Source organism: Dermacentor variabilis, chromosome 7 (assembly GCF_050947875.1).
Source record: "Dermacentor variabilis isolate Ectoservices chromosome 7, ASM5094787v1, whole genome shotgun sequence".
Classification (NCBI taxonomy): Eukaryota; Metazoa; Arthropoda; class Arachnida; order Ixodida; family Ixodidae; genus Dermacentor; species Dermacentor variabilis.
Genome location: NC_134574.1, coordinates 176,713,050 through 176,726,835, shown reverse-complemented (window position 1 = coordinate 176,726,835; position 13,786 = coordinate 176,713,050). Strand labels below are relative to the sequence as shown.

Here is a 13,786-nt window from a genome sequence, read left to right as displayed (position 1 = left end):
GGCATGTGGGGACTTGGTGGGAAGGGGAGGCTCACAGCAGACCTCATCAACAGGCTGAGTGCCTATTATGGTCGAACACTGTGGTGATGTTGACGCTATGCAGAGAGTGGTAATGGCAACATACCACCATGTCACGTCAACCGAGAGCTGCTCTAATCACAGCCTATGCCCAAGGCGCAAGGATTCTTGATGCCGTCATAATGCGGCAACAGCAAAAGGTGAGCCACAACCAAGGCACAAGTATAATTTGCCAGCAGATGTGGCAAAGGCCCTTTTGCCTGTGTATGAGCGCTTGGCAGATGGAAAGCTACTGGAGAGGTGCAAACGAGGGAGAACCCAAAACTCCAATGAATCGTTCCACTTGGTTACCTGGAGTATTATTTCCAAAGAGCAGCATTTCTCCCTTTTTGCTGTGGAGGCAGCCGTTGCAGAAGCAGTGCTACGCTTCAATACTGGAAATGAATATGCAGCAACAGCCACTTTTCAAGAAATGAATGTGAATGTAACAGACTCCGGCTCAAATAAAACTCTTGCTTGGGCTAGTTGGTTCATGCTTGAAGTAGTAAAGGCAAGGCGCAGAAGACCAGGAAGAACACAAACGACAGGACCGGCGCCACTCGAGACTGGCAAGCTGAGACGGCGATCAGGTTGACGCATATTTCTTCTACATTGGGCCCTTTCTTTCAACAAAGCTTTCGCACCGATCCTGCCATTTTGTGCGTCAACCTGATCGATGTCTCAGCTTGCCAGTCTCGAGTGGCGCCGGTCCTGTCGTTTGTGTTCTTCTTCCTGAGTCCTGGTCTTCTGCGCCTTGCCTTTACTACTTCAGGCTCAAAAAGAGCCAAAGAAAAAGACTTGCATTGCACCACTGCTTCCAGGAAGAAACGGGCATTATCACTGGGCCTCCAGATGATGGCAAAAAAGAAGCACCAATCTGGGATGCACCCAGATTATTCCCCAGGTGCATTTTTGTAATGTGAGGAGCTTTTGTTTTCATAATGATGCTTGAAACCGTTTTTCTTTGTTTTTTCAAAACTACAATTTTGATACACGAGCAGTTTTGGAGTGAACATATCTCTGCTTGTAGTTGTGCTAGCGCAGTAATTTTTTTGCCCTGAAAACAGAAACTCTTACTTCGTAGTAAGACTAATTTAATAATAATATTTGGGGTTTTACGTGCCAAAACCACTTTCTGATTATGAGGCACGCCGTAGTGGAGGACTCCGGAAATTTTGACCACCTGGGGTTCTTTAACGTGCACCTAAATCTAAGCACACGGGTGTTTTCGCATTTCGCCCCCATCGAAATGCGACCGCCGTGGCCGGAATTCGATCCCGCGACCTCGTGCTCAGCAGCCCAACACCATAGCCACTGAGCAACCACGGCGGGTTAAGACTAATTTCACTGCACATATTGGTCAGTAACATTAAAAAAAAAAAATGCTTTGTTTAAGGCAGGTGCGGGAACTTTCGCTGCAATGGGTTTGGCAACCCCTAGCTTTAGACCTAATTGGCCTAGGAGACTCATTCTTGTTTTACTACATTCCTTAGATGTCAAACATTAATTTGGTATGCTAATTTTATCATGGCATCAGTCGTTTGGTAAATTATCAAACTCCAAATGAGAAACATAAAATTGTAAATATTTTGAAAACTATTTCTTGTATGGAAAAAATAAATGTAGATTTAGAATCAGCGCATAAAACTTCACAGAACATTGAAGTTTCTTGCAATCGATCCACAAATAAAAAGAGTTGTTCAAGAGAGGGGTGTCTCCCCTTAATTTGATGTTCTATTTCATATATACTGCTGCCTCATGTCCCGGACACGGAGGTGGTTTTCTGCAAAATAACATACAATTGTACAAGCATAGTGGCGGGTTGCTTTTATCGTTGCTTTTATCCTCTGGTCCTGAATGCATAGTTTCCATCCAAGATTTGCATCAGCAACATGTCGCTAGCTCTGAAGTCCTACTAATGGGTGATTTTAACCTTGCTGATATAAAATGGAGTAGCATGCACCACACCTCGCAAGGTTCGGAGGCTTTGTTCGATTTAATGTTAAATTTCAACCTCCATCAAGTTGTTTCATGCCCAACACATGTTCAAGGAACAGCCACAAGTATATTAGATCTAATACTCATTAGTAGTCACCTTAGCCTTAACAATGCTCAAGTTGATGTTGTTGAGGGTATTTCGAACCACAGAGTGGCCATCTGCCAATTAACGATAGATCACAGCTCACACTTTCAATCAATAGTAACTCATGTTCCGAACTTCAGTAAAGCAGATGACTCCAGCGTACTAACTTATTTAGCTCATGAATTTGATGAGTCCATGGAATTGAACTGCGATCCTGCCCCAACTGTAAATGACCTCAGGCTACGATTCAAGCACATTGTTTATTACTGCATGAATAACTTTATTCCACTACGACTTACACGGCCCCAAAGAAATGACCTCTAGTTAACAAGAGAAACTCTACATGCAAAGTGGGAAGTAAGACTACTGAAAGCAGTAAAGAAAAAGTGCTGCAGTGCAAATGTATCAAAACTAAAAACTGCCATTTCAAACTTCAAGACTAAAGCAAAGCAAGCAAAAAAAAAAAAAAAGCCATTACTTCAAAGTAACGCTACCATCATTCATTACTGGTAACCTTCAGAGGTTTTGGAAAGCATTTCCACCCTAGGAAAACAGGCAGTCCTGAGCTAACATTAGAACAGAAATAGGCGAAGTCTAAGTCGAACCTCGATATATCGAACAGAGCAGTGATCGTGAAATAGTTCGATATAGCCAGAATTCGGTATATAAAATCGCGTAAAAGCGCGTCAAAAGCTTCTGCAAATCAATTAATGAACCAAGGGCGCAATGGGATCGTTGTTCGGAGCACGTGGTCGATTGTGCTGCATGCAATTACCGTAGGCTGCGCCGACTTCGTCAGCCGCGCTAAGTCGGCACGGTCTAGACCAATTGTGCACGGCGCAACCGAACAAGCACTCCGAATAATGATCCCCGATCGCTCCCCAATCGAAGCGCAGTAAATACTCACTTGAAGCTTCACACAAATTATTTATTTGGCTGAAAGTACTGTAGCAGCATAGTCAGCTTCTTATTGGCAGCCATGTGCTTGAACAAGGAGTCCTCAACATAGTCTAAACGATCCACAAGCGATAGGCCGGTGCCGGCGTAGAAGGGCCAAAGCAGCTACAGCCTCAGTTGAAGTCGGGAGCAGGGCAACATTAGCGCTTGCGGGATCAACCTCGGCAGCGTTTTCGTTTAGCCGCTACTTTTGCTGCGACCTCCATGTCCATCAATCGAAGCATTTTAAAACACTGTCAATAACAAGGTGTTAGGTGGCGTCTTCCAAGGTGTCTATGGGAGAGCCCAGTGAGCATGTGCTGTTGCGCGTCTTTGCGGATGCAAACCACCAGTTCTCACGAGGCACGGCAGGCGCAGAGCGCAGCATGGAGGAGGAGTCAGTGCTGCAAATGCAATGCATCATTGATGTCGAACTAGCCAAGCCACCGCACGACTACGCCGCTACGTTCAAATGGCGCCCTCAGCACGATTGATGTGTGCAGATATAATGCGCAGCAGTCGAGAATGTCCATCGCGCCACCGCAATCTTTGAGGGTGTTGTGGGAATGCGCGCCGCCTGTCAACAGAGTGCATGTGGTCTGGGGTGGTGGAGTTCGATATATCCACATTATGTCCGACCCCGTTCGACATAAAAAAATTAAACATGCATGCGATTTTCCAGGTGATATAGAAAGTATTGATATATACAATAATTCGATATATCCATGTTCGATACATCGACGTTTGACTTATATACAACTTTTTCCACTCTGTCTTCCCAAAAGATAACTGAACAATTCCACAGCTTATACCCCCCGATATTACGGGAATCAACCCAATACAGTGCAGTCCACTTATAACGATATCAAGAAAGACAAAAAATATTATCGTTATAACCGATGATCGCTATATCTGGACTGCAGTTATTAAAAAAAATAATTTAAACATAGAAGAAATGCGGAACATACCTTCGCAGCTCCTAACTTGAATTCGCTACTTGCTCTAAAGAATAGATGATGTAGAAAGTAGGCCGTGAAAAACAAACTTTATTTCTAGTGCCACTGACCGTGTCAAGGGTTAGGCACACCGAAATAGTCTGAAATCTGCACTTGCTTTTGCGGCAGCTTCAGCTTCACAAACGCGGTGTGCATGGATTCCAGCTGCTGCGCGAACACTGGCAGCAGTCCTTTAGCATGCATAAAATCAATGAGTCGATCGACGACAGTGCACTTTGCATGGACATCGAGGTCGGGGTCAAGGAGCCACTGTCAATCTCGTTGTCAATGTCGCTGCTGCCGTCGCCACCATCGCACAACTTTGCCGTCTGTCGAGACAGCACATCTTCGGCGATCGCCTCGTTGCGGTGACCTCATCGCAGAACAAGGCAGCACTGCCTGCAGTCAAAAACTCCTCCTTTGACGCATCACCTGTGTCACCAGTAGGAATGAGCTCCCAGAGCTCGGTTATGTCAGCAGCTTCCACAGTGTTGGTCTCAGTGGGTTGGGGAAGTTCGTCCTTACGCACAAAGCCCGCCTTTTTGAAACAATTTGTGATGAACCACTGGTAAAGCGCCTCTTCAACATCGGCGTACAAAGGGTCTCTAACCCTTTTCGCTGATCGGCATGGCCGCTGATAGCTCCTGCCTTCACAATCGCGGTGCTCCCGGTTTTCAAGATGGTTGGTATCGTTAACTGGGCGAGCTCATACTTCTTCACAAGGGTGCTCACCTTGATGCTGCATCAAGAGTCCCAAAAAATATCCCTCTTTGTGACAAGTGACACAGCTTTGCGCTTTATCGGCGCCATCTTCTGAACCGTTGGTTGCACGCTGCTTCAGTGGTGTCAGCCTGCTATCGCAAGAGAGAGACGCGGGACGGGCGTCACCGTGCCGCTTTGCTTGTCGTTTTTTTTTTCTTTCTCTCTCTTTTGGAGCGACTGCGGCCAACGTGCATGAAGCAGCTAGCGCCATCTTGAGGCACGCTGCGCCTACTCAGCTATTCTCCGGTGCGCGGGTGGGGTGGGACGCGCTGCGCGGTAATGGCGGCAGATACGAACTTACGGAGGTAAACATCGCCTCTTCTCGACATCGTTCGTTTCAGGAAACTAAGCAACGCAAATGTTACGATTATTTGGCACGGAAAACGCAGTCCAGACGGCAAAATTTTGATAATAATAATATTTGGGGTTTTACGTGCCAAAACCACTTTCTGATTATGAGGCACGCCGTAGTGGAGGACTCCGGAAATTTTGACCACCTGGGGTTCTTTAACGTGCACCTAAATCTAAGCACACGGGTGTTTTCGCATTTCGCCCCCATCGAAATGCGGCCGCCGTGGCCGGGACTCGATCCCGCGACCTCGTGCTCAGCAGCCCAACACCATAGGCAAAATTTTGATCATTATATCCGATATGCGGTGAATAACCTATAAATGATTTTTTTTCCCCATAGACCTAATGCATAAAATGACACTCTCATGTCAACCCATCGGTATAACCGATATATCGTTATGTGTGGTATTGTTATAAGTGGACTGCACTGTAGGTGTAAGCGACAAAGGAATATTTAGACTTTTGCTCAAACTAGACCCAAAAAATCTTCGGGACCAGACCAACATCCCCAACTCTTTTCTTCTACGATATGCAGAATGCTGCAGCAAATACTGTATATACTCGAATCTAACGCGCACCTTTTTTCCAATAAAACGGCTCCAAAAATTGCATGTGCGTTAGAATCGAGTACGACCGTTAATCCACGTTACCATATCGCCATCGGCATTTGAAAAATGGCTGCCTCGTATGCACTTCTTGCCTAGTCGCTGTAGCATCCTCCATGTGCATACCTCCATGTTGTACATGTAACCCGGCGCTGGTGTAACGTAGTCTACCACCTGTCTTCCCATTTTCTGCATTTATTCAATCAGCATGGAAGCGCCAACTGTGAAGACATGCCGAGTCCACCATGATGCCGCATTTAAAAGGAAAGTTATCATGTGCGTGGAGACGGATGGAAAATGGGCCGCCATCACGGGCGTTCGGAGTTCCCGAAACTTGCGTGCGGCACTGGCGCAAAAAGAAGGAGAATATTTTCGCCACCAAAGCAACAAGGAAGGGTTTTAGTGGACCGAAGCAGGGCCGCTTCGCCGAAATAGAAAAGCTGCTCGTGGAATACGTGCGAGAGCAATGAGCGGCACAGCGACCTGTGACGACCGATCTGTTCAAAGTATGGGCGATGCAGTTAGCCCTACAGATAGGGCTAATGTGGAGCGACTTCAAAGCGAGCAGGTGCTGGCTATCAAATTTTAAGAAAAGAAAAGGCTTTTCTCTTCGTAAGCAGACAGGGATATGCCAAAAATTGCCCGAAGAATATGAAGAAAAATTGCGCAGGTTTCAGCGGTACGTTTTGAAGTTGCACCGTAGAAACGGTTACCACTTCGGACAGATTGGAAATGCCGATCAGACACCGCTCTACTTTGACATGCCTGCCACCACAACCGTTGAAAAGAAGGGGCCGAAGCAAGTGCGCGCTTTGTCTTCTGGCCACGAAAAAACTAGAGTCACCGCAATGCTTTGTTGCACTGCGGATGGGCACAAGCTGCTCCCGTATCTTATCTTCAGACGGAAGACGCTCCCGAAAGAAATCGTGTTTCCGAGTGGCATGAATGTGTGCGCAAATGAAAACGGTTGAATGACAACGAATTTGGTCGCTGACTGGATTGATAACGTTTGGCGGAAGAGACCCAGTGGCAGTTTGGGTCTGTGTGGGATGCTTGTGCTTGACGTGTTCAGGTGCCACCTTGACCAGCGCATCAAGGACAAGCTGGCTACGTGCAACGCCGACCTTGTCGTGATACCCGACGGCATGACATCGCAGCTCCAGCCGCTCGATGCTTGTCTGAACAAGCCAGTTAAACATAGAATTCGGGCACTCTACACTGAATGGCTTGTCAGTGGCTGCCACGAATTCACGCCCGCCAATAAAATGAAGCGTGCCTCGCTGCAGGATTTTGCTGGATGGGTGAGAAATGCATGGCGCACGATCCCATATGCCATGGTCAACAAGGCCTTTAAAAAGTGCGGGATTTCGAATGCCATAGATGGCAACAAGGATGAAATACTTTGGTCTGTTGATGGCGATAAGGAGTTGTCCGATAGCGACAACGAGAGATATCTATTGCCCCACGCGACTCGTACCAGTGCAGTGAAAACCTTGGTGGCAAGGTACGCCGCTTCCATTTGTGTTTTTATTAATCGCAACTTTAGTGTATTGGAATAAATCTGTTTTTCCAAATGAAAGAAAATAGTATTTCTATATGAAACCATAAGGTGTGCGGTATTGTACTCTTCCTTTTTTTGGTCACGGAAAACGAGTGCGCATTACAATCGATTGCGCATTAAAGTGGAGTAAATACGGTACCTTGGTTTGGTTTTCCGCAAATCTCTCGCCGTATCAAAACTTCCAGTCTATTGGAAGAAAGCTAAAATAACACCGATCTCCAAAGCTGGAAATAGCGAGGACCCTTCAAACTTCAGACCAATATGATTAACCAGCACGTCGTCCAATATATTGGAAGATATAATCTTAAAACACTTACCCCCGAATGCAGAGATCTAACTTGGATCAGGCTCGGACTTGACTTGACGAAGTCGGCCCAAAGCAAGAGGCGGACTTCAAAACGCCCAAGTCGGCTTTCGCGTTTCATAGGCGCTCAAGCTGACTTGCTTCGTCAAGTCAAGTCTGTGCTTCAATGCAAAAGCAGGTTGCTCGTCTGTGTCCGAGGTTAACAATAAATTTATTAGCGTAAGGCACGTTGTACAGCAAAAAAGTATGTATCTTTCCAAATTTTCACCAGGGCATAAGTGCTGAAGTATAGCTTGCGTAAACTTATTCCATCTGGCTACGTCTGCTGCTGCGATGGGCAGTGTTGCTTGCGGAAAGCGCGCGTTCCTGGCGGGTTTAGGTGGTCTTCAAGTTTCGGTGTTTTGGCGCGCTTTTTGAGTTGCAGGTTTCACCATTTTCTCAAGTCGCTGCTACACTTTTAGGCGACAATGTATTTGAGTGCAAATCAATTTTGTCGTCACATTTATTTTGGTTTTAGCTTATCTTTAACTCAGAGGTCTTGTTGCGTGCTTGTATAACTGGCCGTAGAGAAGCGAATGAAATGGTTGGTTCGTATGGTGGTCTTTAAATGGCTTTTCTTCTCGATTGCTGCAAGGCGTTCATGCGCCATCTGGGCCGGCAACCGGATACAAGAGGCCGAGACGAGGCATACGGTCGGTTTCTGAGGGAGCTCGCGCGTCCCTTTTCGCCTATAGGTGTTCCAGGAGGAAGGCGACGGCTCTTGTTTTGCTCGGGCTACGTGACCCTTTCAAGAAAAGACCAACCTAATCGAACGCACTAGGCCGGAGTCACAAACAAGAAAAGAACTGCAACATGTGCCGCGAACGAAGAGTACCGAGCGCCGTAGAGTCCCCTGCCCGGACCCATATGGGTGACAACACCCAATAAAAAATAAAATAAATAAATAAAATGACACATGCAAACAATTTGTCTACTTCACATGGAGGGTTTTTCGAGAACGAGAGGGACAGTGTGGCACAGTCGTAGACATCGCAAATTGGCAGTGCGTGTCGTCCGCTAGGAAAGTGTCGTCTGTTAGGAAAATAAGTTGTGGGGCTCGCGCGACGGCCGCGCACCTCATTTGGTACGAAATTGCTCTTCTGTCAACAGGCTTTGACGCTGAAATGTCTCACTCACGTACGCTGTCCTCCCAAGAGAATGCGCCGCAACGCAAGACGGCACCCCGTTTTACAGAAGACGAAAAGAGCCAGCTGACGACACTCGTGAACGACTACAAGCATATTGTGGAATGCAAGAAAACTGATGTCGCGTCGTTGACCAAGAATAATCAGACATGGAAAGAAATATCAAAACGTTATAATGCCAACCATGGGATTGCGCGGCGCGATCACCTGCAACTGAAAAAATGCTGGACCAACCTGAAGCAAAAGTGGAAAGAGGAAGCTGCGAAACAGAAGGGAAAGCGCCACAAAACTGGTAAGCGCACATGTTCTCCATGACTGACTTATTTGGGCTACTTTTTATTATGTTAATGCGCATGTTTCGTATTCGGTGGATGAGTGCGTGACAGTTCGGCATGCTAAGCGTAAATATGGTCGTGAGCGCTAATAACTGGTGATGGCATGTGTAGTCACAGGAGATGAGAAAATACGCTCGCAATCAATCTTTCCGCGACTGCGAGAAGTGCACCAGCATCGGGCGCGGGTGCTTCGCGATGAGCAGGGTCACCTTTCCAACTGCGCGGCACACTGTTGACTGAGGAATGCGGACCGGACCTCCGGTGACTGTTTGAAACGTGCCAGCGCTGTAAAACGTCACAGCCATCAGCAACTTCAGCATGGGAGGCACACAGGCGGTCCTCTGTTGTCCCCGCTTACCCGGATAGGCAACATAGCGAGAAGTCACACGGCGTTCTTCGTGAATCTGTAGCGACCGAGGAATTGTTCGTCGCCGCACATATCCATCGGATTCCCTCGGTCATGTAGGGTGGGTCGTGGAATTTTTGGCAAGGGCTACGCCTCTGAAAATGCTGTATCCATGGCGTGGCAAGCAAACTCGAAAGCAGATAACCTCCGCGTGACGTCCGTCCGGGAGGCTGCCATGTTGGAATAACACACGAAGTCAGTTTCAAGCTAGCCCGGGAGCAGACTTGAAACTTGAGCAGACTTTGACGCAGCCAAGTCGTTCGCAAGTCGTCCGCAAGATCAAGCACGATTTACGACGCGCAGCGAAGCTGTCTTGAGACTGCCAGAAGTCAAGTTCGAGCCAAGTTAGATCTCTGCATTCGGGGGTTAATCATTTTCCTGGAAACAAACTGCATTTTGTCGTCTAGCCAGCACAGGTTCCATAGGAGATTATCGACTATAGCACAACTAACAGAGGTTGTTCATAATTCAGCACTGTCTATTAATAACTGCGCGCAAACAGATATTATACTACTACACTTTTCAAAGGCCTTTGATTCCGTATGTCACAACAAATTAATTGCAAAGCTCCGACACTGTATTGGAGATGGATTAATAACAAATTGGATTGAAGAATTTTTAAGTGACCATTCCCAACACGTTCTGTTTAAGCAAGTACAATGAGAAACACTGCCTGTCACGTCTGGAGTACCACAAGGCTCCCTTCTGGGGCCTTTGTTATTTTTTATTTTTATTGATGATGTCACAGACAATCTCTTGCAACATTAGGCTCTTCGCTGACGACTGCATTATTTACAAAGAAATTAACAGTCATTCACGCCACCTTGCACTAACTGATTCCTTAAACCATCTCTCGAACTGGTGCAACACGTGGTAAATGTTGATTAACCCTCGAAATACAGTATGCATGCTGATAATGCGAAAGAAATAAGCTATCAAATATGATTACAGCATTAAAGGCATTAGGCTTCAAAAAGTGAATGAACAAAAATATTTAGGTGCCACAATTGCTTCAAACCTCAGATAGGACGTGTACATTTCTAATATACTACCCTACTTCAGTTGCTCTGTGCAATCTGTTTTACCTTTGCAGATGCCTCTGGCTGGCCCGTCAATCTTTTAGTCTGTACTACCTATGTTAGACTGGTATTAGAATACACTAACACAGTATGGTTTCCTTATACAGTCACTAACATTAAAAAGCTAGAAAATGTATAGAGGAAGGCTGCAAGATTCATCTGCAACAAATATAAATGCACCGATTCTCCCAAAAATATGTTAACCAGCTCTGGCCTCCAAACACTGGAGGTTAGAGCAAAACAAGCGTGCCTTGAAATGTCTTTCTCAGCTACTTCCCAACTATTATAAAATTGACACATCATTGTACATCCATCCATCAGAATCCCATGTAACCTGGCACAAACATTCACACACACTGAAAGAGCACGCTTACCACAATGACACTTTCAAGCACTCTTTTTTTTTTCCACTTGCTGTCATGGAATGGAATTGTTTAGATCCCTCGGTTACTAATGTGAATCCATTATCGGACTTTGCCCCAAAAATAGAAAATATCATCTGTTAATGCAGCAATGCTCTCAGCCCCAGAGGCATTTCGCCATCACTGGAAGCATATTAGTGGCCGAGTGCTCACAACAGAGTGCTTTCAGGCTTACTGTTATCTGCCTGTGTACCAGTCCATTTCGTGTATGATTTCTGTTATTTTTTGCTGTTTACTTTGTATATTATTTCTATTATAAATGTGTATAAGTTATAGGCGTTACAAGTGTGTTGTTCATAGAATTTCAGCTCGCCATTCATTCCTAATAATTATTGAGGAAAGTTATTGTGCATACGTTTAACTCTTGTACCTTTGTGATGACTGTCACTGCATTGGATTCCTGTTTCTGTTTTGTCGTGTGGTGCTGATGTAATATTATACCCATACGCACAATCTGTATGCCCACCCGCTATGGTCTCGGAAAGAGACTGGCAGTATTGAAAATAAAATAAAATAAATAAATAAATAAATAAATCAATCATCAGTTGAAAATTAAAACTGTGGAAAGGTCTACTGGTAGCTTACTTAAAAACAAGGGGGGGGGGGGGGGGGTGTACATTGCACTTACGCTGAGCCACCTCACGCAGGGAGACTCCACGGCGGAATGGGATGATGTATCGATGTGTGCGGCTTCCAAATTGGCGGTCATGCAGCCCTTGGCCCGCGTCAGGCTTCTGGCGTCGCTTCCTGGAGAAGTGGTGATGCCACACATACTGTAGCCAGTTTGATGCAAGGGTGTAGAGTTTGCACTAACAAAGGTCTACAGGAGCCCATTAACCATGCACAAAAATGCTCACCCACAATGGCTGCACATCTTACAGCCCTAAGCAAAATACTGTACAGTACAGACCACATATAAAGTAACCTCTTTAGCACAGGACTGGATACAATGCAGTCTTTCCCGACTCCCTTTAACCCTCCCAATAAAACTCAATGTATACACGTACCACTTACAGTTCAGCCGTGCAAGACGAAACATTGGTTATGGTGCGGCTGCCTGAAAATCCCGCAGACAAGTGAGGCAGCGAGCGTGATTCTCAGTGAGGTGCGCTAGCTGAAGGGAGAGCAACGCGAAGGAGGAGGACGAGACGCAGAGTGAAAGAACAGGGAATGAAAAAAAAAATAATAAAGAAAATCCACGGTGAGCTCCATGTATGGGCTCTGTGGGTATGTGGGGGTTGAACAGGCAATGGAGAAGCTGCAGGCGCTTGGCAGTGGCACGCAATCTGAGCTGAACTGGTGCGCAATGTCACTCTTTAACTGTTCAGTTTGTGTATTGCCAACAAATTTTTTTTAACACGGAAGGGGTTGCAAAAATATGTGAATAAACGGTGGCAGGCTGAAAAAACGAATGTCAACAATTTCGCAATGGTCGAGGCTGCAAGTGCTTTTCGTGTTCCCCTGTCACAATGCACATCATTGTGAAGTGCAGATATTGCATGTGCAACCTTGACTTAGCAATCCCGTCAGTTTCTGCTTTTTGCAAATTCAGTTTGCGAACCCAAACTCCACTTCATGCACACTGCTGTCAGTTGAGCCCGTGCACGTGATTGCATGCCTGATCTCTATATAATTGCCTACAGGTATGAACGTGTCAAGGGCGAGCTTTCTGTGATGGCATGTCGCTCGACAATCCCGCCGGCTTAGCCTAAGTAGTGTGCCTCATCAGGCCTCTGCACCCAAAGTTGCAGTTTGGTGCCGAGTCAATGAATTGCTTTGCTGTGGCTATACAGCACTTAGAGAGCAGAGGAACCACCTTGACAACGAAAGTGGGGGCATATGTGGCACGGGCAGCACTCGAATGGTTGCAACTTGGTTCCCGATAGCCATGTTTTTGACATTGTGCACACGTGGATCAGTCTTAGAAATCGACGGGGCACAATTAGGGTGTCCGAGATTTCTGTCACTGTTTTACAGTGGGTCTCTAGAGTCAGTGGCAGTGCCACAGGTAAGTCCGAATAATTAAGCAGGTCTGAAAAATTTGTTGAAAACTCTATACAGTCGAACCCGACTATATTGAACCCGTTTACATCGAATTATTCTATATATCGAACAATTTCAGGACACGATATAATTACAATGAGTATATATTGCAAAAATTCGCTTACATCGAACAAAAATAGCAGCGACACCCGATATATCGAACGTCAAGCGGCAGAAAGTGCCCCCGGAAGTTGGCTTTCCCTCGCGGTGGCAGAGAAAACCGGCTGCGCGGCTCCATCCAACCGCTCTCCCTACCGTGACCGCGCGCGACCGCACTGCCTCAGACGAGCCGTCGGCAACCCCCCTGAAAAAAAGTTGGAGGACGCTTAAGCTTCGCCTTCAAGAGTGGAACGCGACAGCGTTCCCGTCGACCCGCCAAGGGGTATTGGGCTACGGCGCAGCGACTACGCGCCCCGCATCGGACGCGGTGAGCGTCGAGCAACGCAGCGTTCGGCGCGACAACGAAATGTGCACCTCAGCAAGCGACGCACGCCTGAGCCTTAGAAACAGCTTGTTTCTAAGGTAACACCGCATTCACTAGAGGCGCTTTTGTACCGCTTTGAAGCATCGAACTCGTGGCTCAGTGGTAATGTCTCCGTCTCACACTCCGGAGACCCTGGTTCGATTCCCACCCAGCCCATCTTGGAAGTTGCTTTTTATTTA

General features: G+C 46.5%; 1 protein-coding gene across 2 annotated transcripts in view; it reads right to left on the bottom strand.

The window, feature by feature from the left end:
• The window catches only part of LOC142588534 (uncharacterized), a 121,169-nt gene that overhangs the window by 32,402 nt on the left and 74,981 nt on the right, over nt 1–13,786 (bottom strand). For both annotated transcript variants that reach the window (XM_075700373.1, XM_075700372.1), the window contains exon 7: nt 11,709–11,827. In XM_075700373.1, the coding sequence (XP_075556488.1) occupies nt 11,709–11,827 (119 nt within the window). The remainder of the gene's footprint in view (nt 1–11,708; nt 11,828–13,786) is intronic.